The 25,502-nt window shown below is 49.9% G+C and overlaps 1 protein-coding gene across 2 annotated transcripts in view; it reads left to right on the top strand.

The window, feature by feature from the left end:
- Window positions 1–8,106: 8,106 nt before the first annotated feature.
- Window positions 8,107–25,502, top strand: part of Mgll (monoglyceride lipase) — a 106,914-nt gene continuing 89,518 nt past the window's right edge. Inside the window, exons 1-2 of one of the 2 annotated variants that reach the window (XM_005364850.2) lie at window positions 8,107–8,229; window positions 9,295–9,439. In XM_005364850.2, the coding sequence (XP_005364907.1) occupies window positions 9,315–9,439 (125 nt within the window). In that variant the 5' untranslated portion in view covers window positions 8,107–8,229; window positions 9,295–9,314. Of the gene's footprint in view, window positions 8,230–8,425; window positions 8,838–9,294; window positions 9,440–25,502 lie in introns of those variants that run through there. The other variant, XM_005364849.2, reaches the window with a different exon arrangement.

The raw sequence follows: 25,502 nt of genomic DNA on the forward strand, positions 1-25,502 counted from the left end.
TTGCCTTTCCTCCATTCCTTCAAGGGCGTCCCGGCATGGCCCACTCCTCGCCCTTACTCGGTTCCTTCAAGGGCGTCCCGGCATGCCCCACTCCTCGCCGTTTCTCCATTCCTCGAAGGGTGTCCCGGCATGTCCCACTTTCCTTTGTGGATAGGGCTGGAGCCAAACACAGGGTGGACTGGAGGCTCACAGGTAACCACTGACCTTTTGGTATTCATTTGCATGTTTAACGTGTAAACTCTAAACTTTTTATTTCTTATTTTTGTTGTGTGTGTATGTGTGGGTGTGCATAGGCAAGTGTGAGTGGGCATTAGGGGGATCACCTGAGATGGGTGGTGCACATACAGGTGTGTGCGTGTGTACATGTGGAAGTCAGAGGCCAGTTTTAGGTGTTGTTCCTCAGGGGCTGTCCACCTTGAAACACCTTGGGGCAGGGTGGGAGGTGGGGGTCGGGGAGAGAAGGGGGAAGACAGGGTTTCTCACTGGAACCTGCAGCTCACTGATTGGTGTCAGACCGGCAGCTAGGAAGCACCAGCAGCCGTCCCGTTCACCCATGCCCCAGTGTGCACCGTCATGCCTGACTTTTTAGGTAAGCAGTGGGAATCAAACTCTTAAGCTAATATTCCACCGCATCACCTGCTTGTGACCCAGAGTTCCAGGCCAGCAGAGCTAGGGTCTTAATCCAAGTGACCAGGCTCTAGGGTCCAGTGGCCTCACACTGTCCTGCCCTATTCTTCCCAGAAGATACTTTCCAATCACTTCATAAATAATGTGAATTGATGCCTGTCCTCGTGAACCGTGAGCAGGGTTCTCTCCAACACTGCAGTGTCATTGACCCCACTGTGTATCTCTCCATTATCTTTTGCTTGGCTTCTGGGGACTTTCAGGGTCTTTGTGGGAGTATGCAGTGACTTTGGCACGTGAATCATGATCTCGTGGTGTCTGTCTCCATCACTTTTGCAAACTCTTCCCTTTTCCTTCTCCATCTCACAAGAATCTCCCCAGGGCCATTTATCCTCCCAGATCACATTCCCTGTGTCCAGCATGCTTATGACGTCACTGCTCATGAATGGCGACTCCTCAACCTTCACCTCCACTCTGACCTATTTACCCTTGTCAGGCCTTCCGGGTTGACTTCCCCAGAGAGATCAACACTTGTTTTTCAAAAGTCCACACTGAACTTGACCCTGCTTCCCAAGCCTCCTCCCTTCCTCCCTGTAGGCAACTCAGGAAAGCACCACCCAGTCAAACAACCCGGAAATCCCAGTTGGTTATTTTAGAGGTGGGCTGAAAGAGGGGTGGAAAGTAGGGAGAGGCGCACACTGCTTGAAATGAGTGGGCAAGATGTGCCTGCTCTGGGGCCTCTGTCTTTAGAGGAAACCCAGCCCGGCATTACTGGGTGTGAAGTCATGATTGTTAGATGCTGGTTAGCAATGCAAATGCTGTAAAGTGCTCACAGGCCAAGTCCTGTGAGGATAGGTGCAGTGTGGAGGCTGCCAGGCCACACCTCTGCTGCCATCTTTCTGTCAAGAATGCTGCCCTCCCAGCCCCAGGGACTGCCCCTGGGCTACTTCAGCCTCAGTCCCCAACCTGAGCCCTCTCCAATTCCAGACCCACAGCCTGCTGCCACTTCAGCACCTCCTGCCTCTGCAGAGAGAGCCACATCCTCTTACAGTTCAGAGCAGGAAGTCCCCTGTCCCCTCAACATTGTATGCCTCACATGTCCAGCACAGGAAATCTAGGTTTGCAATGTGCAATCAACAGTTTCTAAAATTCACATTAAAAACTTCATAGGCAGCCAGATGGTGGTGGCACACGCCTTTAATCCCAACACTTGGGAGGTAGAAGCAGGTGGATCTCAGTGAGTTCGAGCCTGGTCTACAAAGTGAGTTCCAGAACATCCAGTTACACAGAGAAACCCTGTTTCAAAAAAAAACCTCAAAAACTTTATATGCAAAAGTTATTTTTCTTGTGTCAGGTTTAGCACCTCCAATTTCATGGAGCTAAGCCACCAACGCCACGGTCATGATCTTGGCTAGGGTATTTCCCCGTCTCAGGTAAGAAGGCAAGTCTGTGAGGTGAAGAAACTTACCAGGAAGTGACCCAGCTAGCGAGCACTGCTGGGTTTTGAGGTCCAAATTACTCAGCTTTAATTTCCCCGACTTCACAGGAAAAGCCTTACATTTCTTTGCTTTAAGCACAGTTTCTATTCCTGATCTCAACTTTCCTCCTAGCACAAGCGACTACCAAAACCCTGAAGACTTGAGAAGAACAGTTACAGTTTCAATGAGAGACGCACTAGGTGTTCTTTCTGCCTTCTAACATGGCGCAGAATTCTCTCCCCCTTCTTCACCGGATTTCCAGCCTGACCTCTTCTCCAGCCTAGCATCTCAGGTCACGTACACATAAGAGTTCCTGAGCAGTAGAAAGTCGCCATTTCTCCTCGATTATCACCTAGCCAGTTCACGATAGTTGCAGAAGAACCTGCCACTGACTTCTATATTTTATTGTTGGAACCTGGTTATGTCTAGAGCTGTCCTGCTCTAGAGGCTTCTATGGGCACAAGAGAGCCAAGGACCTGGTAGTGATCTCTCTGCTGCACTGGGCAAAGGTGGCGGACGTGCTTGCCTCACTCTTCCTGCTTCTGGGAATGGAGGGGTCCCCGACATTCTCAGCTGTGTGAGATGACAACAAACTGAGAGAATTTCCACAGCCGACCAGTCCTTTGCTGTTGACTCCCTGCGTCAAAAATAAACAGGCAAATAAATAAAATTAAAATAAATAAATTGAAATGCAACTACACGTGTCTACAAGACATTCAGTTCAAGTATAATGATGGTATATGTAGAAACACCCCCAAGGAGGCTCAAGGCCCCCTACATTATATATAATAAGAAGGTTGAGCAAGGTTACAGATTACAAGCCTGGAAAGCAAAACTCAATTTTATCGCCATAGAAATTAACCTATGCACACTGAGAGAAGCTATATATGACATTTACAATTACTTAAGTAAATCTATCGGGGCAGTGGTGGCACACACCTTTAATCCTAGCACTTGGAAGGTAGAGGCAGGCAAATCTCTGAGTTTGAGGCCAGCCTGGTCTACAGAGTGAGTTCCAGGACAGCCAGGGCTACACAGAGAAATACTGTCTCAAAAAAAAAATGAATCTAAAATATTTGTGTAAGACTTGTATGCTGTTAAAACTACTGCCTTGTGTTCAAAGAAGTAGGTGGATGTGTCAATGTTCACGGTTTATAAGCCTTAACCTTGAAAATGTCAACCCTGGGCAAATAGATATCCATGTTTTTGTCAAAATATCAACAAGATTGTTAAAGTAGGTATAGACAACACTGACAAAAAATATACATTAATAGGTGAAGGAGGGGACTGGAGAGATGACCGAGGGGGCTGGAGAGATGACGGGGGGCTGGAGAGATGGTTGAGTGGTTAAGAGCACTGACTGCCCTTCCAGAGGACTTGGGCTTAATTCCCAGCACCCACATGACAGCTTACAACTGTCTGTAAATCCATTCCAGGGGATCTGACACCCTCACACCAATGCACATAAAATAAAATAAAAATAGATAAAGAAACTAGAGTAGCTGAACCAATCTTGTGAAATATGGATTATCAGTATATAGAAGTCTAAGTTTGTTAGAGAACTTCAACAACCAAGGCCATGGTGTTATCAATAATATTGCCAGAGAAGCTGACAAAAACTAATGGGGTAGAAGGGGGAGCCAGAAACAGACTCATACAGAAAGACCAATTTTGAAAAAAGTGGAAAAATAATTCATGGGAAGAAAAAACTTTAACCCTTTTAAAAGTGCAGGAACAACTATATGTTGATATATGTGGACAAAACCAAAACACAAAACTTGAACTAAATCCCACACCTTAACCATAAAATGTAAAACAATATAACTCTCAATATGATCGAATACTCTCAAATGTAGGACTAAGCAAAGACTTCTCTCAACACTAAATACATGATCCACTAAAGCAAACACTAAAGATTTGTTTATGACCCAAATTAAAGCTATTGCTTTGCAAATGACCCTCTGAAGAGGCTGAAGAGATGGGCTATAAATCAGGAGCAAATACGTGCCAGTCACAGGTCTGACACAGGACTGGCATCTCTCATACATCCAGAGGACTCAGAACTCAATGGTTTAAGAATACACAATAAGACTGTGGTCAGAGGGCACAATGAGGCATTTCACTAGGATACAGAGAAAACAGATTCGTGGAAAGGCATGTAGCAACATAAGCTATCAGGCAAATGCAGATAAAAACATAAGACGCACAACAGATGGGCTTTAAAAAAAATGGGGATGGAAGGTGGAGAGATGGTTCAGCAGTTAAGATCACTGGCTATTCTTGCAGAGGCCCCGGGCCTAGTCCCTAGCACCCACATGGCAGTCCACAGCCATCTATCTATAACTCCAGTTCCAGGAGGCCTAATGCCCTTTTCTGACCTATTGGGCTCCCGCATAAATGTAGTGCACATTGAATATACCCAGGCACACTTATATACACATAAAATTTTTAAAAATTTTAAACATTTTCATGGCAACAACAGTGGGAATGTAAACAGATATACTCACTTTGGAAAACATTTTATCAGCTGTTTAGAAAACTAAGCAAGCAATTTTCTTTTCCTTTCCTGTTTATTTGAGTCAAATAGGGTCTAGCTGTGCAGACCAGGCTGACCTTGAACTCCAAGTAATCCTGTGTTAGCACTCCCTAAGGCTGGGACGGTGAGCTGCCTAACCAGTGTACACAGTAGCTTCATTCAGAACTAGCTGTAAACTAGAAACCAGATGAACTGTCCTTTACCAGGTGAACTGGGTAGTTCTGTAGTGCGTGTAAGCCAGAACATGACGCCAGATAGTTCAGATCTATCTCATGATTCCAAAACAAAACACCATGAGATGACAGAAATTTAGAAATAGAAACAAAGCCATGCCTGCCAGAGGTTGTGGGAAAAGAGAAAAGGGAGGGAAATGTGGCTATAACAAGTGCCAGGAGGGGTCTCAGTGGATGGAGACAGCCTTTCTTGATTGTATAAATCCAATGGTGTGTGGGCATGGTGGCATACTGTTGTTAAGAGGTTTCTGTCCTGCCCAGTTCCCACAGTCCTTAGGTCCCAAAGAAAATCACACAGAGGTCTACATAAGTTATAAACTGATTGGCCCATTAGCTCAGGCTTCTTATTAACTCTTATAACTTTTATTAGCCCATTATTCTTGTCTGTTAGCCACATGGCTCGGTACCTTTTTCAGCGGGGTAGGTCACATTTTCCTTCTTCAGTGTCTGGACAGAATTGGGGAAGAGTGGGCTTTCTTCTTCCCAAATTCTCTTGTCCTCATTGACCCGCCTCTACTTCCTGTCTGGTTGTCCCGCCTATACTTCCTGCCTGGCTACTGGCCAATCAGCATTTATTTAAAACATAATTGACAAGATATAGACCATTGTCCCGCACCAGCATACATCTTTGATCCCAGCACTTGGGAGGCAGAGGCAGGTGGCTATCTGAGTTCCAAGTCACCCAGGGCTACAGAGTGGGACACTTTCTCAGAAAAATTAATAAAATAAAAAATAAAAAGTAAACCCACTATCACCGTGATATTGCGCTGTAGTTTTGTAAGACATTACCATTAGAGGCAGCTAACCTAGCTTCTCCCTCCCTCTCCCTGGTTCCCACTGTGATGGCTAAGGGAGACTCCATTTTGTTCTGTGCACCCATTCTAAATTCCTAAAAGATAAGTTCACAGAAATTCTGACTCCTTGCCCCTTCCCCAAAATGTAAAAGTGCTGTGAGATGATTCACTGCTTGCTCTGGCTTTTGTAAACACACTTATCACTGTGCACCAGGCAACTCCTTTATCGATGTATACAGGGTAAGAGAGACAGTGCCTCATAACCAAGGGGAATAAATGAAGTTTCTCACTCAACTTACACACTCCACACAAACGAGATAACTGTGGTGCCCACTTTTAAAATTCCTTCCCCTAGCCTCTTTGGTTTTAAGGCTGTCAGCTTGCTAGCAATAACTAATAAAATGATTTAATTATAATTTGGTTCAAATCTATGGTCTTTCCCCTGGCAAATCTGAACTCTGTAAAACCATTATTGCTCAGGATGGGAAGGAATTTATGGCCTCTTGGGATGGCCAAATGCACTCCCTGAATAACCAGACTAAGGGTATGGCACTGCATCCAGGCCCTAATCTCGGTGTTCAAGTGGGAGCAGCTCTGGATTCAGGAGAGACACTGTTAATGGCCCCAGTGACCTCTCTTCTCAAAACTTCAAACTCTTGAAAAATCAGAAAACACTGGTGCTGCTGGATCTAGCCACCCTTCCAGTAAAGTGAACAGTGGTGTGTACCCAACAGGCCCAATCCAGCTTTGAGACCGGGCTCCCAGGCCCCCCCCTGAGGCTGCTGCCCCTAACCCTAGCCTGCCAGAAAAAACAAACAAAACAAAAAGCCCCAGCCCCAAGAAGTCATTTAGCCACTCCTTCTGTGTCCAAGCCCTGGAGATCCGCCTAAGGCAGAGGGTGGCCTAGATCCCTCGGTGTGTGGTTTACAACCAGACTGTCCTCTCTTCAGTTAGATTGCAGGCTCTGCTGCAGCCTCACTTCCATGGTCACTACCACTGAGTCACACAACAGTGGTACTATTCAATACTGCTGTTTGGCAAAGTGGTTGGCCTAGACGAAAGCTCTGGAAGGTCTGTGGAGGTGGGTAGGGGTCAGGGTCATCCCTCCGGCTCCACTGCAGCTGTCACTCACACGTGTCAGGCCTAGGACACAGTGGACAGGCTGTAAATTTAGGGCTGCATTCCAGACTCTCCACAGCCACATAGCCAGCTATGCTGGTGGGACCCTGCTCTTGGGGCACCTAGGAGAAGTGGCTTCATGCAGTATTTGTGTGTGTGTGTGTGTGTGTGATATGTGTCTGTTTCCTTCTCCGGGGTTCTAAGAACTTGTGTGTGAATGGCTGTCTTGGTGTGTGTGGTGTGCTGTTCATCTCTGTTCCGGACAGAAGCCGCGGTGTCTGGCTGTGAAGGAGACCTAAAAGGAAACTGTCTGCAAAGACTGACTGATTAGCCTTTCAGGACTGTGGGAGAGGTTGAAATGTTGCAGGTTCAAAGAGGTATTACCCTTTCTTAGGGGAAATTCTGGTCCTCTGGAACAGCCATTTCTTCCTTCCTTGCCCTTTCTTGTCGGAACTAACATCTGTGACAATAGATAAAACCCTTTTAGACTCTACAGACTTAACAGGACAGCTAGCTTCTGCCAATCCAAAAGCCAAGAATGCCTTGGGAGAGCATCTTGAACCTGTAGGAAACTTCCCCATCTCTGGTGCCTGTCTCTCTGGTGTACCCCTCAAATGTATTTTAAACTTGCCTTGATTTGTGACTTCTTCTGTTCTGTAAAACAATAAAAACTTCTCAAAACTGCATCCATTTTGGAACATGAAATTTGAGGTAACCTAAGTCTGTGTTCCCAGGCCATCGTCACGCAAAATGGCTCCAGAATAACCTCTTATTCTCTTTAAGATAAGAGCTGTAGTTTTCGAGTCTACTCTGTGCACGTGGTGTATTGTTTTTATCTGTGTGTATAATGTCTAGGGAGTGTGCCTGTATTCATGTAACCGTGGCATTCATGCGTGCCCCTGTGTGCAGCACAGTAAGCATAGCAGCTTACAGCTAGCATCTGGGGGAAGAATCCTCAGGATGTGTCCTTATGTCCGTTTGGGTGTGCCCGCACCTGTGCTATCTGAATGTGAGTCTCGCACGTGTGCATCTGTAAACAAGTGCATTCAGTACTTGGGAGCATGTTTCTGCTTCGGGGTACCTGTGTGGGGGTCAGTGCTCTTGCCTGCGCGCCTGGGCTAGAAGAATCCCTTAGTTCGGTTCAGGACCCGTGACACTCCCCTTGCGGCTGCCGCTTAGGGCCTGGAAGAGCGCGTGGCAGGTCGGCGGGCGGTGCCCCGCTCCTCCCCGGGGGCCAGGCACACGTGGGCCCCCGGCGCCGCCTCCCCGCGCGTCCCCACCCAGCGGGCCGCCCCCGCCGCCGAGCGGCTGGGGATAAAGTGGCGGCGCAGACGCCGCGCCCTATCGCCGCGCAGCCGGCCGCGCGCAGTAGTCTGGCTCTAGCCCGCCGCAGACCCGGACCCGCGTGGTGCTCGGGGGACGTGACAGCGGCGCTCGTGGCCCGGGTAACTGCCTCCCGCCCCTGCCTCAGGATAAGAGTCGCCGCCAGGGGTCCCCTGCGCGCGTGTGCTTGCGCACGAGTGTGCGCGCGTGTCAGCTCGTGCGCGTGAGCGCGCCCCTCGCGCCCTCGCACCAACCCCCAAACCGACTTGTGCCAGTCAACTACATCTTCTCAGCTCGGTGTGGGAACACTGGCCAAGTCCCCGCCGCGTGTGGCGTGCCGATGACAGCCGCGGGGCTTGCTTCCCCAAGCGGTCGCGGGCGGGCAGGAGGCAAAGTTTGTCGGAGAATCGGGGTGACTTTGCTCGGGGACCCGCATCTGCGCGAATGCGCGGTGCCGCGGAGCGCGTCTCGCTGCAGCTCCGAGCTGGGGACCGGCTGTTCCTCGCTCCCGGAACCCCTTCAGGGGTGTGTTCTGGAAAAGTGGTGACATGAGCTAGCGCTGGAGAGGCAGGAGGGAGCTGCTCGCACCCCTGCAGCCCAGGCGGGGAGGGCGCAGACCCCGCGGTGCTGCCCTGCGGCCGCGATGAGGGAACAGCCCTCTTTCGCCTGGCGCTGATACTCGAGGCTGTGGCGGTAGTGGAATGCGAAAGCCAGGACGGAATGGAAACAGGTTTGTCATGGCATCTTTGGCATTCAGAAGGGAAAAATCATTCGGGGGCGCGTCACCTACTTATTATGCCCCCCTAGAATCCACTCAGTGGAGATTTTAGGAGAGATGGGTCCTTGCAGCTGGGGCTTTGTACCCATGGAACTGACTATAATTTCCGCTTGATTACAGCTAAAACAGTCTTTAAGATGAAGTTTCCTGAGATGATTTAAAATAAACACATATGGGAGGGGCTGTAATGAGGCACTTTAAAAAAATAAAGTGAGCATTTTCTTAAGGACAAATGGGATTTTCAGTCTTGGAGAGGTTTGCAAGAAATGTATGTAATTTTAAAAATATATATCAAATTGAGGTGCTTAGAAAAAAAAGCCACAGTCCTGACTCTGAACACTGCTTCCTTTCCTCCCAAATGGGCATGAGTGTGTTTCTGACTTTAGAATATGTCCACCTTTCTTCCAAGGGCCAGGAGACCTCAGCAGGATGCCTGAGGCAAATTCTCCCAGGCGAACTCCACAGAATGTTCCCTACCAGGACTTGCCTCACCTGGTCAACGCAGACGGACAGTACCTTTTTTGCAGGTACTGGAAGCCCAGTGGCACACCCAAGTAAGTCCTCTCCCAATGGCTCCTCCTTCGTGGCACCTGCTATCTTCCCTGGTCATCGTGGGGTCCATCCTTTCTGTGACTTGTCTCCTGTGCTGTTAACACCTGGGCACAGCAGTGTTAGCGAAGTTGAGAGCTGTACTTAACAGATGATTTTCTTAAAGATGAGGGGTCAAGAGTTCTCCTTTTCACTATAGCTACAATAGGATTCTGCTGTCTCTTCAGAGATTCACATGACTTTTAAAATTTCTTATTGGAAGCATTCATTTACAAGCAAACCCAAATTTTAAAAAAAGTCCACTGAATTCATAAGAAAACTAAAATTATATGTGTGTATGTACATTTTACCCTTTGCTGTCTATTCCTGCTTAATTCTGGGTTTCAGAGATGATACCCAGCTAGTTGGGGTGAGACGGGTCTGGTGTCTCCTGGCTCCTTCCCAAACAGTTCACTCTGTCCCTTCCCTGCTTTTCCATCCAGGGTTTGTCCCACTGTTAGAAACAGGCTGGGGCTGAACACAGCCAGACAGTGCTCTCTGGCCACCCCGTTCCTTCTGGGCGAAGCAGGAAAAGCCCTGCTCATTCGTGTTATTCAGGGAGGAGAGTATCTGTGGCCGCCTTGGCCTGGTGACTGTTCCTGTTTCCTGTTCCCAGTGTCAGAGGAGGCTTACTTGTTCCGTGGGACCCTGGGGGGTATGTGTGTGTCTCCCACTGGGGCTCTGGGTGTCTTTCTCAACCAGGTGCGTGCGGCCCAGCTGGCTTCCTGTTAACAGCACAATGACAGTGACTTTTCATGTCATAGCTTCAGGGCAGCCACACCAGTTGTGCTGCCGCCTTGTGTGTCCCACAGTGGGCAGCGGTGCACAGGCTGGTAGGGGTTCTGTGTGGTAGAGGAGAGTGTGCAGGTGTGTGGTGTGTGGAGTGTTGCTACCCCCATTAATCATTAATTCTCACTCTGACTTAACCAGCGCCAGCACCTTCCGTTCTTTTTACTTTCTAACAAGTGCTTCTACAGCGAGCAGTTTAATCACTTCAGGAGGGGAAGCCGGGAATGAAAGTCCGTCGTTAATGTCCACCCTCAACCTTTGGAGGCTTTGTTGGTGGTGTAGTGACAGTGCCCCAGTTCACAGTGAAACACAGAGCCTGCAGTCTTCAGCGGGGGGAAGGGAGATGGACTTGGCCAGGAATGGCCAAGTTGGCTGCCCTCGCCTTAGCTGTGGGTGGTTTTCACAATCTCCCCACTGAAGTTGCGATGCAGGCAGCTCCCGGCTCACTTGCTTTTGCTCCAGTTAGAGACAGCAACCCAACATCTTGGCTTCCACTGAGCTGGCTCTGGGAAGTCAGCATCTGTCTTGTGATGGAAGCAATGGGCACAGAAACAGGCCTGGACATTGGCAGCTACTGGGCTCAAAGATGTGGAAGAAACATGCGTCCAGAAAAAACCAAGTTAAAGGGCAGGAGAGCCACAGAGCCACAGAGCCATTACCGTTTGTGGCTTGGCTATTTCCCATGCTGTTAGCTCTGTGTTGTCAGGGAGGATAGGCAGGTCCCCGGGGTCCCACCATGGTTTCACAAGTAACGCAGCTAGTTTTCTCTGGATCCCAATGTCCACGTGGCTTGTCACCACCTCCTGGAGAGAATTCAGTTGTTGAACTACCTTTGGGGTTGGGAAACTGCCTCTGATTGAGCCAGTCTTGGAAACATTTCACAACCAGCTGAGACCAGTTGGGACAACACTGTCCTGGAAGGCTCCTTATAGTAATGGACCTTGGAGAGGTCTTAGTGGTCCAGGAGAAAGTGTCTTCATGGTGGAACAGAGAAGTGGGGCTTAGGGCAGGGGGCTACCAGGAGTCTCCAGGTCTCAGCCACAGGAGCGGCCACTTGGCAAGCTTTGGTCTCTCATGGTCTGAGAGACCCCAGAATACCATTGCACACATAGCTCTTCCCGCTTGCTGGCAGGAAGAGAGGGTACCTCAGCCCACTCTTACCCCAGGCCCTTTCCCCTCCCTCAGTGCAATCTGGGCCTCCTCTTGCTTAACAGGCCTCCTCCCAGTCCGGAGGAGAGAGGGGAAGAAATGATGAGAAAAGAACAAAGAGACTGAACCTCCCTCCACCCCTGTCTCACGGGCCACGTGATGTGCACCTGCTTCTTTGTGACCTGGAACCTCAGAAGACTGCCCTGCCCGTGGAGCCCAGGGGCCTGTCTCCCACAGGGCCCCGTGTCTGCCTTTGAGATTTGGCATTTGTTAAGCTGCTTTTCTGGTCAGTTGACCTCCTATCCCCTGGGCCTTCCCAGAGCACTTGCTGGGATATTTTACCTGAGTGGCCTCACTACCTGGAGGACTGGCTCTGCAGGTTCCCAGGCAACAAAGTTACAGGAGTCTGCTGGCCACAAGCTGGCAAACCAGCCCAACCTACTTCTTGGAAGTTGGTTAAAACTCCCATGGGAGGAAGAGGAGAGCGAGCTGCTCTTGACAGACTTGTTACAGGGGAAGCTGATTATGTCTTTACGTGTGGTAAACTCCCCAGACCCTAAGGAAGAAGAGCACATTCTTGGGATAGTTGTGACACTGCGAATGTGCAAACATGCTGATTTTAATACGGTAGTCTGGAATCTTGGGTTCCATTAATCATTACTCCCACGTCAAGGCAGGCCTTACGCATCCAGATGTATTTACAGTCATGAAAATAACTACTATAGCCGTAGTGTTACTGTGGCTCTCATTTTGTGGAGGACCTAGAAAGGGTCAGAGTTGGGGCAAGGCCCTGTCCATTCCTGATCTCTTTAATGCCCACACCAGTCCACAGGGAAGCAGCGTAGTTGCTACTGTGGCTGCTTTCCCAGGAAGGAGTAGAGATCCGGGGTTATAAAGCCTCTAGCAGACTGTGGAGACGATGCAGTGACGCTGTGGAAGCGTGAGTGAAGATCTGGGTTCCATTCCAGAACCCCTGTAAAAAACTGGGAGGAGTGTAGTGGCCAGGCATGTGTATTTCTAGAGCCCGGGAGACCGAGACAGGCAATCAGCCTTGCTCTGTGCACTGAGCATCAGGTCCCAGTGAGAGAATGTGTCTCAAAAACCAAGATGGGCAGCTTCCAAGGTTGGCCTCTGCTCTCTACACATAGGTGCACAAGTGCATATAGACCCACATTCACCCCCAACCCAACACAAACACACACGGCGTTGTGACTGCCCCTGCTGGGTTGCTCTAGACTCTTCAGATCCTCTGTCAGTTACTCTTCTAGACACATCACCAGTCATGGCCAACGTTGACCTTCCTGGTAGGTGTTCTCTAAATTAAGTCTTACATTTTTGGGGTTAAGATAAAGATCACTTCATAGGGCGAAAAGAAAAGGGAAAGTAATTCACAATTATTTACACATCATAAGTGGCGTGTTGATTAAAGATAAGTCTGTCCTGGGGAAAGACTAGGAGAGAAGCACTCATACCGCCCCAGGTGACAAGTTGCCTTACTTAGACTCCATACGCTGGCAAGGTCAACTGCCTGCTCTTTGGCAAGCTCCCTCTGGCTATACGTTCTCCTGAACTGACATCTATGGTTGTGCCATGCCCTGGGATTACCTTTTTGCTCCTTTCACCAAATGGCCATTAGTCCTACAAAGTTGAATCAGGAGTGAGAGTCACATAGCTGTTCTCAAGAAGAGTGAGCGCTCTGGGTGGGGATTCTGTTGTTCTGAGAACAGTGCTGACTTGGTGATGGGGCCCTAAAGTGCTCATCTGCTTCTTGTGACTGAGGCTAGAGTCTACTCTGTAATTACAGGATTACCCAGCTCTGCCCCACCTGCTGGCTCCAGGCAGGAGTGCCTCTCTTCATGTGCTGGAGGAGAAGCTGAGTGGACAAGTTGAGCCAGACCTCAGCACTCTCTTCTCCAGCCTGATGGTCTGCTGGCCATCCATGCCCTTGGTCCTTCATGCTTTGTTTTCTGTGGCCACTGTGACCCTAATTGAGGAAGCCTTCACACGTGACCACTCCAGTCTCAGATGTTTTCTGAGGCACATGGACCAGTGGGCTGGTCTACATCTGTCTGTAAGGCGCAGTCTTGGGTTTTGGCAAGTGCTGAATCTTTCCATTGTTATCAGTATTTCTAGATGTCCACACCACTCGGACTCCAGAACTCAAGCCTTCTCGTGTCCTTGCTAGAGATGACCCCCCCCCCACTGGTACTTCCCAGCGAGGCCAGGCTCAGACCATGTGCCACCTGCACCATCCCCAAGATTTTCTGTTGATGTGGAGTGTAGGCTGGGGCTATGAGGGGCATACACGGGTGATGGATGCCAAGGGTGATGTTTGCTCACGCCTGTGTGTGCATGCCATGCTCTTTGGTGCTCTGTCTTCTCCAGCTCCTCAGTGGGGCTCTACTGAGGGACCTCTGTGCCTCCTGACCTAGACAGCTTGAGTCCTCCTTTCTTTGTGGTCTCTCTCCATCTGGAATGTTGCCAGTGCCAACCTGAAACACTTCCTCCCACCTATGCAAATTTATCTGGAAGAAGCCACTTGCTAGAAGCTTATTCAGATGTCACTTCCTCTGGCCCGCCCCATAACACCCTCCTCACCCTGGGTATGCATCTGTCAAGGATATGGGTCCCTTCCAGCCATCTGGAGGCAGGTAGGGAGGTGAAGAATTGGAATCGCCCAGCAGAAATTTTGTTCTTAGAGGTCAGCCTTCTCTCCTGTTGGGGTCTCCAAACAAGATGTGGGCCAGGTCGTTACCCCTTTCTTGCCTCCCTGTTTGCTTGTTCTGTGTTTAGGGCATCTGCTTACAGGTTGTGTCTTAATGTCTCCATCTCCCTGTACCCCTTCTGAACTTACATCACCTGGGGCTAGGCATCTTAGTTGACACCTACCTGGGGTGCCTTCCCATGGCTATTCTGTGCTGCTTTCTGGTGACTTGCATGAGAATCAAGATGGCCAGGTTTCCATAGCTCAGCTCTAGCAATTAGTTCTATGATGAACTCCAGCAACTCAGGCTTGCGCTGGGTCTCCTCTGCTTTTCTTCTCTACCCCCAGGCTCTCACTCCCAGGTCACTTAGCATGGCCATTCCCACTCACCAGACATATGAGCAGGTGGGGAGAGGGCGGGCCATGGCACTCTGCCAAACAGAGAGGAGAGTCTGTGTGTGTGTGTGTGTGTGTGTGTGTGTGTGTGTGTGTGTGTGTGTGTGTGTGAAGATACCGTGTGGCAAAGGCTAGACAGAGGGAGCCTGTGAAACTACATGCCATGGACAGCCTTCACATCAAAGGCTGGTAAGCAGAGTGTGGGCTGGATTTCAGCTATTTTTCTTTTACCCACTGTCCTCTGCAGTGTCCATCCTCCAGAAGGACAGACAGGGCAGAGGTGCCAAGCAGAAAGGCAGAACAGCAGCCCTCAGTGCTGGCCGGCTGCTTGTGTTGGCTGAGATGTGAGTGAGAAGAAGAAGGGCTGTCCCAGAGGATGGAGATGAAGACCAAGCGTGTGCAGGGAGGGAAGGTCATCCACAGAGTCTCACCACCCAAGGGCCCAGGGAGCCCAGACAGTGTCCCTGTTCAGGAAGGCTGGGACACTTGCTGGAGCAGATCCGGATGAGCCTGTGGGAGAAGTGGAGGAGAGCAGTGTGGGCCCTCATAGCTCATCACCACAGGATTTAGCACCTGTTGTTACCCCACAACCAGGCGAACGTGGGCCCTACTGTGCACATTCCGGCGGCACAGCTATTTTTAATCCCCTACCTCCGTTTAGAAGCACCTCTCTATTCTTTGGCCTATTTTAAGAATTTCCACAAGTCTCTTTCCCTTGCAGGAAGCTGTTATTTTCCTGCTGGTGTGTTTGCCTGTGCATTAGCAAACCATCTTGCTGTTAAGTAGGCCGTCCCTTCTGGGCTGTTTTTTAAAGACTCTTCGAATGGCAGAGATTTTTCTGGTGAGAAGAGTAGAGGCTGCTGCCGTTCTGGGGTTGGTTTTCCCAACGGCTTCGTTAAGGGATAAATTCTCCCAGTTGCTGTAAGAATGTTCTGCAGATACAAATCTGGCTTTGTTTGGTGACGGAGTCTGAGAGGGCAGATAGCAAAATGAGCCCCTTTGTTAATGGACGCCTTGTCCTCCATGGTCTGTCGGCACCTTTGGGTTCAGACTGCAATCCCAGGAGCACTCTGTCTGTGCCTGCAAGCCAGGCTCTTGATGTCTTTGTGCAGTTGGGGGGGGTGGTCTTTCGTGGTGTAAGTTTTCACAGCTGAGGTCACAAGATGACCCTTGTTCCATATTTTAGAGTCATCCAAGGTTCCTGTTGGGAGGTGGCTCCTTTCGTTTCTCAGAGCCCTGGTGCTGTGGGGGTCGGATGGTACTACATGGTGATCATGTGCGAAACTGGGGTAACACTTGCTCTGTGTATTTGAGGGCTTCATAAAGAGCCGTGTGCCATAGACACACATAGCTCCACCTGCAGCTGTCCAAGACTGGCATCCCTGCCATGCCTCCCAATGGCTTGGTGCTACTGGCCACCCGGCTTTGCTCTCATTCCACAGATGCTTGCGGGTGCAGTGGTGAGAACTCATGCCTCATGGTCCCTGTCGCGGTCCCCAGTGAGAGCCACACTAGCTTCTTCACATTTGATCTTAGCCTTATCAGCCCACCGGAAGTAAGGAAGGGGAAGAAAGAGGGAGGGAAGGAGGAAAGGAGAAAGGAAGGAAAGGGGGAGAGAGGGAGGAAATACAGAGGGAGGAAAGGGAAAGGAAGAAAGGAAAACGGGACATAAGAGCTGGGAGAAGAACAGATTCGAGCACGGAATGTCCCTGTAACCACAGGTTCCCTTAGCTTGGGGACTTCCAGACGCTTGTGGATAGTCACGGAGTGTGCTGCTTGATTGTCAACACACACTGGGTCATCTGGGAAGAGGAGCCTCGGCTGAGGCTCATCATACTGACCTATAAGCGAGTGTGTGGGGCATTCCTCCATTAATGATTGATGAGGGCCCAGCCCACTGTGGGGAGTGCTGCCCTCTGAGCCCGTGGTCCTGGGAGGCAAAAGAAGGCAAACTGAGCAAGCCAGTTAGCAGCTCTCCCCCATGACCCCTGCCTCAGGTCCTGCCTCCAGGTTCCTGCCTGGACTTCCCTCAGTGATGGTAAGATGAGAGAAGCCCTTTCCTCCCCAAGCATTTGGCTGTGATGTTTATCACAGAGTTAGAAAGTGAAGCAGGACACAGGGGTGGAGTTAGTGGACAGGGAGGTGGAGGAGGTGAGGGAACTGTGTCTGGCTGAAGTCCCCCTGTCAGAGCAGGTCCGTTTTCCAGGTTGTGCATACACATCGCTGCCTGGAGACAGCTGTCCCATCATCCTCTGCTTCCCTCACGGCACTGGTCACAGACCTGAAGAGACCACAGTAATGGCTAGTCTGTTGTGTTTACTCCTGCCCCTGGTTACTGCCTTCTCCCCATACTCTGCCCCCCCCTTGCTCCTAGTGAGCCCATTCTGTGATTTTATGAAATAAATTAACTAGCTTCCACATGGGAGTGGGAACATTTAGAACTTGTCTGTCTGTGCCTGGCTTATTTCATCTAACACAGTGCCACAAATGATACAATTTTATTCCTTTCCGTGGCCGAATCACTTCCTTATTTTCTTTATCTGTCCATTCTGTTCAGTAAACGGGAGCTTGCTGTGGGTCTGTCTTTGCTGTAGTGACTTCTGCAGGGTACCTCGAGGAGACGGGGCACAGTTCTGTTGCTGGTGTCTAGTGGAGGCCCACGTCATTTTCTATTGGCCACACTCATTTATATTCCTACCAAGAGAAGGTGGCTGGCATTTGTATCTTGTTAATTTTTATTTTCACTGTTGTTATTATTTGTCCCATCTGTGGGGTTTGGTGTGATCTTTCTGGCCTGGAAGAAGACTAGGACAGCTCCCAGAGGCACACCTAGCAGTCAAGTCTAGCCTAAAGAAACTGATTTTCAGTGGTCCCAGTGTTAAGCACTCTCGGTCTTCATGTGAGTTTCTCTCCTTCGTTATTGGGAGATGCACGGGATGAGGCTGTCAGTACAGTGCACTCACCAGGTCTCGAGTGGTCAGGGTGTCTTCGCTCATGTTCTGTTGCAGTGGCTCAGTGCATGGTTTCGGAAGTTGTGGGTCTGCGAGGGCACCACCTGGCAGGTCTCTGTGGTGGCAGCATGAGTGTGAGCATGGCAGGCTGGGAGGGTGCTTGTTGGTCAAGATGGCTTTACTCACATGCCCAGCAATGTGGGGGCTGTGGTTGGATCACCCCAGTGCTGCTCCACTTGGCCCCATCCTTCAGACTAGCTCAGATTTGTGCTTGGAGTAGCAGTGTTTCAGGGTCTGTTAGCCATTTTCCTGTTGCCGCGTCAAATATCTGAGGCAAATAAAATTAAAAGAGGAAAAAAATTATTCTGGCTCACCCAAGTCTCGGTATAGGGTCTCTTGGTCTAGCTGCTGCGGGCCATTGAGAGCCCAGCGCATCAGGACGAGTATCATGATGAGCACAGACCTCATCGCTGTCAGCTTCTCCAGGGAAGGAGTCATTGTTCATGTTCTGTTCCATCGTCTCCAGTGTCTCCCAACTTCTGGAACAAAATGACACCAAAATGTTTGTTGCAATCGTGAATCTGCCTTCCAATGTTCTCAGTGGGGTGACTAGGGACCCGGGCAATTCCCAGAGCCCCCAATGGAGTTTTAGGAAAGGAGACATTTTTCTCAGAAGGGTTAGCCCATGGCTGTCATTTCAGGAGTGGGGACATCCACAAGAGCCCCTTACCAGGTAGCAGCACTTTGACCAACCTCGCTATGACATGCGTGGGAGGCTGCCTGGGAAGATGCAGGGTTTGTGGAACTACAGATCAAGGCTGTTTTCATTTCAGCCTGGGATCCACATGGATGCCAAGACCTGGGGGTGGACTGCACAGGTAACTCCCAGGGCAGCAGAGGAGGGCCCACAGACACCCTGGACCATCCTCTATGGCACAGCTTTCTCTGGGCACTGCACCTGTGTCTTGGTTGCTCCGTGGAGACAAAAGATGCCATCTCTGCCTTGAAGATGCCCTGCATGTTGATCAGGGAGGCAGTGCCAGGCCCCTGGGGAGTCTGCTTGGAAAAGGCGGAATTTTATGTTGGGGCTTGAGGGAGGAATTCAGACAGGTTTCAGCTGGGTCTTGGAGGTATAAAGGATCATTCTAGTCAACAGGGAACCACTTTTGTACTGACCTGGACGTGGGAAAAGATATTGGACTCTGAAACTGTAAAGGGTTTTGGAATGAGTCCCACTACACAGCAGGTGAGCATGGAGTGGCTTATTTGGGGGCCCAGATTGGAATGGGTGATGCATTTGAGTGCTTGGATCCTTCTATTGACATGCCACACACAGTTGACTTAAAAAAAAAGTTGAAATTGATCTCTTGACAGTTTTGGAGCTTGGCAGTCCAAAATCAAGTTGTGGGTGGGGCTGGCTTCTCCGAGGTCACTGCCCCTGTGTACAGAAGGCAGCCTTCTTGCTATGTCCTTGGCCTGCACATTTAGTTAATTCTGCTTAATTTTAACAGCCTGTTTAACTTGTGCACTGACCTGGGCCTGGTGTGTGGGCCTTAGTGGAAGCTGTCAGAGTCTCAGGGCTCTTGAGGTTGGATGTTGTGGACGGCATTGTATAGCCAAACCAACTGGTTGGATCTTCCCAGCTCCATATGGCTGGGTTTTTAGACTTGGATGAGCAGCCTGCCTTTTCACATCTGTGCTTCTTAGGGGGACCCTGGGGGAAACCCCAGCCTGTGGGGCTGTCCCTTGCTTTGTGCAGTCTCAGTCCAAGGGCAGCAGCTGACAGAAGAGAAAACATTCCAAAAGTCAGCCCTGTCTGTAGAGAGTGAGGGCCCTGACTTGGCCTTTTCTGGGGTTCTTCCCCCATGCCTTCTGACTTATTTCAGCCCCAGGGGTGAGCAGGACAGAGGGTTGCTCCTAATAAGACATAGTTCTCTCCTCTCTTTCCCAGTGTCATCTGCAGCCAAGGCTAGCTGTCAGCTTCAGCGATAGCTGACCAGACGTGGGAGAACCTTCTGGAGGGTTCCCAGACACGCTCCCTTCCTTTTCGTCTCTGGGTCCAGCCACACCATGACTCAAGGCTGCAGCACCCACGTGACAGTCACATGAGCACAAGACTGCTGTGCCGTGCAGAGTGGGAAAGGGCCGGGAATCCTCAGTCCCCATGAAGAGATTGGAATTAGCTGTGCATCTCAGCCACCACTGGGCTCTGATGCTTTGGGCCAGGGATGGAGGTAAGCGGGAGTGTAGTAAATAGGAGCGGCGGGGCTGCGTCCCCAGCACCCCGGCTGCCTGCTAGCTTATGCCTCGAAATAATTACACGGACACTGTATTCTTTTAAACACTGCTTGGCCCATTAGCTCTAGCCCTTACTGGCTAGTTCTGATATCCCGATCAACCCATCTCTAATAAACTGTGTAGCACTGGTCTTACCGGGAAGATTCTAGCCTACGTCCATCCTGGGTTGGAGCTTCATCGCGTGTGCCTCAGAGAGCAGAGCTATCGCGTCTGCCTGGGAGAGGGGAGCATGGCGTCTCTGTGCAGAGCTGTCGAGTCTGAGCTCACTTCCTCTTCCTCCCAGCATTCTGTTCTGTTTACTCCATCCACCTATGTTCTAACCTATGAGGGCCAGCCAAGCAGTTTCTTTATTTTTTTAACCAATGATCTTCCTCCATCACGGGAGTGTTGGGGCTGCTGGAGTTTGAAATGTTTCATGGTCCTAATGCTCTCAGGAGCATGAGCCAGGAGGAGGAAGGGCACACCTGGCATGTTGGAGGCTGAGCACAGATAACCAGGGTGATGCCAGACACTGAGGACAGACTCCAGCAGGTCATGCGTGCCCCTGCTATCCCTTGAGCCTTCTCCCACAACAGTGTGTGACATTGAGAGGGTATCTCTTCTCCACTTGTGGCCTGTGTGTTTCTGGGGCCTTCACCCAGCCTGCTCAGAGCATCATCGTGTAACAAAATTAGCCCTTCCTGGTTTTCATTTTCCTGGCCATGGTGATTGGGTCAGGGATGGGCAAGTCTGCTGTGTGAGGCAGCCGTTGGTGAGACAACCCCATGGCTCTCTAGGGAGGAGAGTCTGCCAGCCTGAGCTCTGGGAAGCCTTGTTGGGCCTAGGAAAGGGGCAGCAGGTCGGAGTCATGTTGCGCCCGTGACAAGAAGCGTGGAGAGGATCGTTATGAGGCTGTCAGCTTCTATAGGGAGGTCAGTGCTGAGGCAGCCACAGGGCTGAGAGCCACCCCAACAGTTCTGTGTTCCTGTGTTTTCCTTCTCTCCTTGTCACTCAGAGAGTCTCTAACCAGAGACTCATGGGACCGAAATTCTGTCTTAAGACACTGGGCAAAGAGCATACCAAGCCAAAGCAAGAAGAGAGTGAAACAGTAAGATTCAGTCAGAAAGCGATTAGACTAAAGAGAAAGATAGAAAATAAATCTGAAGTTGGCTATTTGAAATCTTCAACAAAATTGACGAGATTTAAACTAAATTGACGAGAGAGAGAAGACTTAAATCTTAAATAATGGAATCAGGAAATTAGAGAGAGGACATTACTGCTAATTTTTTCTTTTTGTTTTGTTTTGTTTTTTGAGAAAGGGTTTCTCTATAGCTTTGGAGCCTGTCCTGGAACTAGTGCTTGTAGACCAGGCTGGGCTCAAACTCACAGAGATCTGCCTACCTCTGTCTCCCGAGTGCTGGGATTAAAGGCGTGCGCCACCACCACCCGGCTACTATCAAATTTTTTAAAATGAAGATAATTATAAAAGAATAGATAAAAAATGAAATAAATGACTTAGGCAAAAATGAAGAAATTTATAGGACGATGCAAACTACCAAAACTGACTCAAAAATACATAGGAAATCTCAGTAGACTTATGACAGGTAACAAGTATTTACCCCCAAAGGAAAACCCAGGCCCAGATGGCTTCCCTGTTGAAATCAGCAGACAAGAAGTGATATCTGCCCTTCACAAACCTTCCTAAAAAGCAACATCAAGCCAACACCAACCAAGTCAGGAGAGGGAACTCTCCTAACTCATTCCTAGGAGCTGGCATTGCCGCTAAAGACATTACCTGGAAAACTGGGCCAGCATTTCCTATGAAGAGAGAAGAAAAAAAAAACAAATAAAATCCAGAATGCTGCTTGATGACCTGAGTTTGATCCCTAGAACCTGTGTAAAAGTGCAAGGAGAGAACTAACCCTGCAGAGTTAGTCTTTTGACTTCCATATATGTGCCATAGCACGCACACACAATTATAATAAATAAATAAAAACCAGCAAACTGAATTCAGCAACATTAAAAAACAATAAGAAGATAAAAATCTCAAGTGATGTGTGTCCCAGGAATGCAAAGATGGCTTAATATCTGAAAAAGTACAACTAAACAGATTAATAGTCTGAAACAGAAACTTCATGATCATCTTGATATGGAAGAGGCATTTGACAAGATCTGATAACTTTTCAATATTTAAAACACCAAACATCCTAGAAAGAAGAGACCTGCCCCAACCTGATAACAGGCAGCACCAGAACCCCACAACTGATGTCAGGCCTCCCACACCTTTCCCCTGAGCTGAGGCGTGAGGAGAGATGGCTGCCTCTCACCCCATTGCCTCTAGGCCGTGGCTCCTCCACCAGCTGTCCTGGCTGTGCGTCTAAGACAGTAACTGTGCTTTAAATACAGGTGGAAAGGGATGGGCAGGCAGAGGTGGTCAGCTCTGGGGCGTGGAATTTCAATGGGTAATTTTCATTCTAATTTTTAGATTTTTCTGTATTTCTAACTTTTTGCCAAAGGACCACTGTAGGGGAAGGTTTTGAAGGGCCGTATAGGAGAACGAGGCCTGAAGGATTGTGGGATCAGAGCGAGAGGGGATATGTGCTCCCCTGGGGACTGGACAGCAGCAGAGGCCTGGTGAGGGCAGAAGCAAAGGCTGGAGCCAGTGATGGGCTGGAGATGGCCTCTCATGTGCCTCTATTGGGAAGACCTTGGAGACTTCCAGTAGGAGTGAACCAGAGAGAAAAGCAGAGATCCCACTGCCAAAATAGTAGATTCTTTTTTTATTAAGCAAAAAAAGGAGGAGGAGCATGCAGACGGCCAAGGGGGTATACAGCAGGCGACAACTAGGGTTCAGCAGGTCTCCCCAACAGAGAGTCATGCGTCTGGTGGGTCGACCTACGGAACACTAGCTGTCAACCAGCTGTGTACCCCCATGGCCCTCTGCAGTCATCCACTGTATGACAAACCTTGGGCTGGGACTTAGGACTTACCTTCTGCTGAGAGCCCTCAGCCTGGAGAAAGGCAGGTAGAGAAGCCACTGGTGCCTGTGCCAGGATCTGGAGTCACGATCAGCTATCTGTCCTGAGAGGCTGGAGAGCATCATAGAGGAGGGATCTCGGCAGTCTCTCACTCATACCCTGTCTGCCTGTCTGGTGCACTGCACACGAAAAGTGAGCATGGGCGAGCTCTCTCCGCTGAGATCACAACTTCAGAGAGCCTCCACGGTTCACCTCAGAGAGGTGCAGAAGGCACATGTTCCTTGAATACGTCTTTCTTAGACTCTTTCTGTATCAGGTTTAGTTAAACCTGTGTTAGTTTTGGCAAAGTGACAGAAGCTACACAGGCCAGTGCATGCTGTGCCGCTGGGTATTTTGGTTCTGGCTCACATGGTGCCTGTTAGGTGATTAACGTAATTCTCTTTCTATTTTATTGCTGTAGGAAGTAAGTCTCAGACACAGGCTACTAAGTTGCAGCAATGCAACCCAAGCCCATAGCTACCAGTTTTAAAAGCCCTGTTCTCTCTCCAACACCAGGCTCTGCCACATGAATACATTCCCAGAACTGTATGTGTGACCCACTGTGGGCCATATTCTTCCCTAGATGGGAAATGGGCACTACAGTTTCATTTAAGGTTCTTTTTCTTAAAATTTTTATGTGTATGAATGTTTTCCCACATGCATATATGTGCACCACATGTGTGCAGGGCCTGCAGAGGCTAGGAGAGGGTGTCAGATCCCCTGGAACTGGAGTTACAGATGTTTGCGAGCCACCTTGGGAGTGCTGGGAATCAACCTGGGTCCTCTGGGAGAGCAGCTCTTAATTGCTAAGCCACCTCTCCAGTTGTGGTCCTCCGGTCCCATTTTATAAATACTGGGGCTTGAGAAGACTTAGTGACTGAGGTCCCACACTTAGGGATGGCAGGTTTGGACAACCTGTTGGTCCACACTGTGTCCACCCTGCATGAGTGTCCAAATCTAGCAGCTGCTCTTGTGAGGCCAGCCTAATGCAGCTGCCCACTTTGGTCCCAGCTGAGCTCATACGCCCCATCACATGTCTAGATGGGGACATTTTCCCCACCTCTCCTGCATGCTCCATAAATTCCTAATTGCTCGCTGCCATCCGCTTGGCATTTCACCACCCAGAACTTGGAGCCATCTGCAGCCTTGGGGAGTTCATGCTGTTTTCCTTCCAGGAAAAAAAATTACATAAGATGAAGCCCAGCACCTTCTTATAGGATGACAGGGAGCCTCCTGCCAATGCAATCAGGCACAGTAGCCCTACCTGCTCTCCTGTTATCCTGCTCCTGAGTTGCACTGCTTCTGAATCTGGGCCCATCTCCCCGGGAGAACCTTCAGGGAGCATCTGTGTGGCACAGACCCACCCTCACCAGTGTTCCTCTGAGCTCTGTGTTGGAGGTTTTGTCCTCTCTGGGGGCGGGGATGGCCTCCAGGGTCCCATACACCCAGAGATTCCAACCACCTCCTCCCAGGGCCTCCTGAGGATGGCTTGGCCCTACTGCTGTCATATCTTCCTCTTCCAGACGCCCTTCCTCCACCTTCTCTGGGCCGGTTTTACTCTGCTGCTGCCAGTAAAACCACCTCCATATTTTACGAACATTTTCATTACAAATCCTTGATAAATGGGTAGACTTACTGGCTTGGGTAATGGTTGCTAACGTCCCACACTCTCCTAAAATGAGCCAGTTCAATCCCTAGTTGGGGGAGCGGTGCAGTGAGTAAACCTGACTTGCTCCTGTATACATACAGGTGACAGTGGCAGGGGAAGGGAGTTGTCCCCAGGGAGGTGGCAGCTGGCAAGTGAGGGAACAGCTGTGAGAATGGAATAGCAAGCATAGGGAGACAGGGTCAGCCAACAACTGTGGTAGCCAGATCGGCTTTGGGCAGAAGTGACATTTGAGCTGCCTCTGGATAGAAACCCGCTGGCCAGAGCTGAGCTAGGCCCTGAGACTTTGCAGGCCTTGAAGTTCATTGGCAATGAGGCGTTCTGGCTCCTCATCCCCCTGAGGTCACTGAGGCCACTTCGTAGGCTGGACTCACATCCAGCCATTTTAGGTCCGTCACTTTGTCACAAGGCTCCCTGTGAACTTTGCCCTGACCTCAGTACTCACCTGCCTGTTTGTGACTTTTGCAGCCGCTGGTTTGAGTCAGTGCTATTCATGTTTGCTTGCTTTTTATATTCTCTGTCTCTCCCACCCCCCACCACCGCCACTCTAAATCTGTCTTTGAAGGAAATAATGGGGCCGGAGAGATGGCTTAGTGGTGGGAGCAATTGCTGAAGACCAGGGTTCGGTTCCCAGCACCCACCCCGGGCAGTGCACAACCACCTGTAACTCTGAAGTTATCTCAGGATCTCATGTCCTCTGCAGACACCGCACTGGCATGCACCTGCCGTCGTCCCCTCTCACTAAGAGCCTAGACGTTGGATGAGCCTGGCCATAAACAGCATTCTTCTGCCGTATTGCAGTGTCATGGAATGCCACACCAAAATACAACTGACCGTGGGCATCTTAGAGGCTGAGAGACGGTGTTGCTGTGGTGATGGTTCATCACATGGACTAGACAAAGCAGAGGCTGGGGTGCTCCAAGTGATTGAGCCTCCAGTTCTCCTTTTTGCCCTGCCTCACACAGCTCTCTCCACTCAAAAGCTACCCTGTGTGCGTGTGTTGCTCCTTTCCTGTGTAGTCCATATCTCAACACATATCCTGTGTAGTCCATGTCTCAACACATATCCTGTGTAGTAATA

The sequence above is a fragment of the Microtus ochrogaster genome, unplaced genomic scaffold (genome assembly GCF_000317375.1).
Source record: "Microtus ochrogaster isolate Prairie Vole_2 unplaced genomic scaffold, MicOch1.0 UNK1, whole genome shotgun sequence".
Lineage (NCBI taxonomy): Eukaryota > Metazoa > Chordata > Mammalia > Rodentia > Cricetidae > Microtus > Microtus ochrogaster.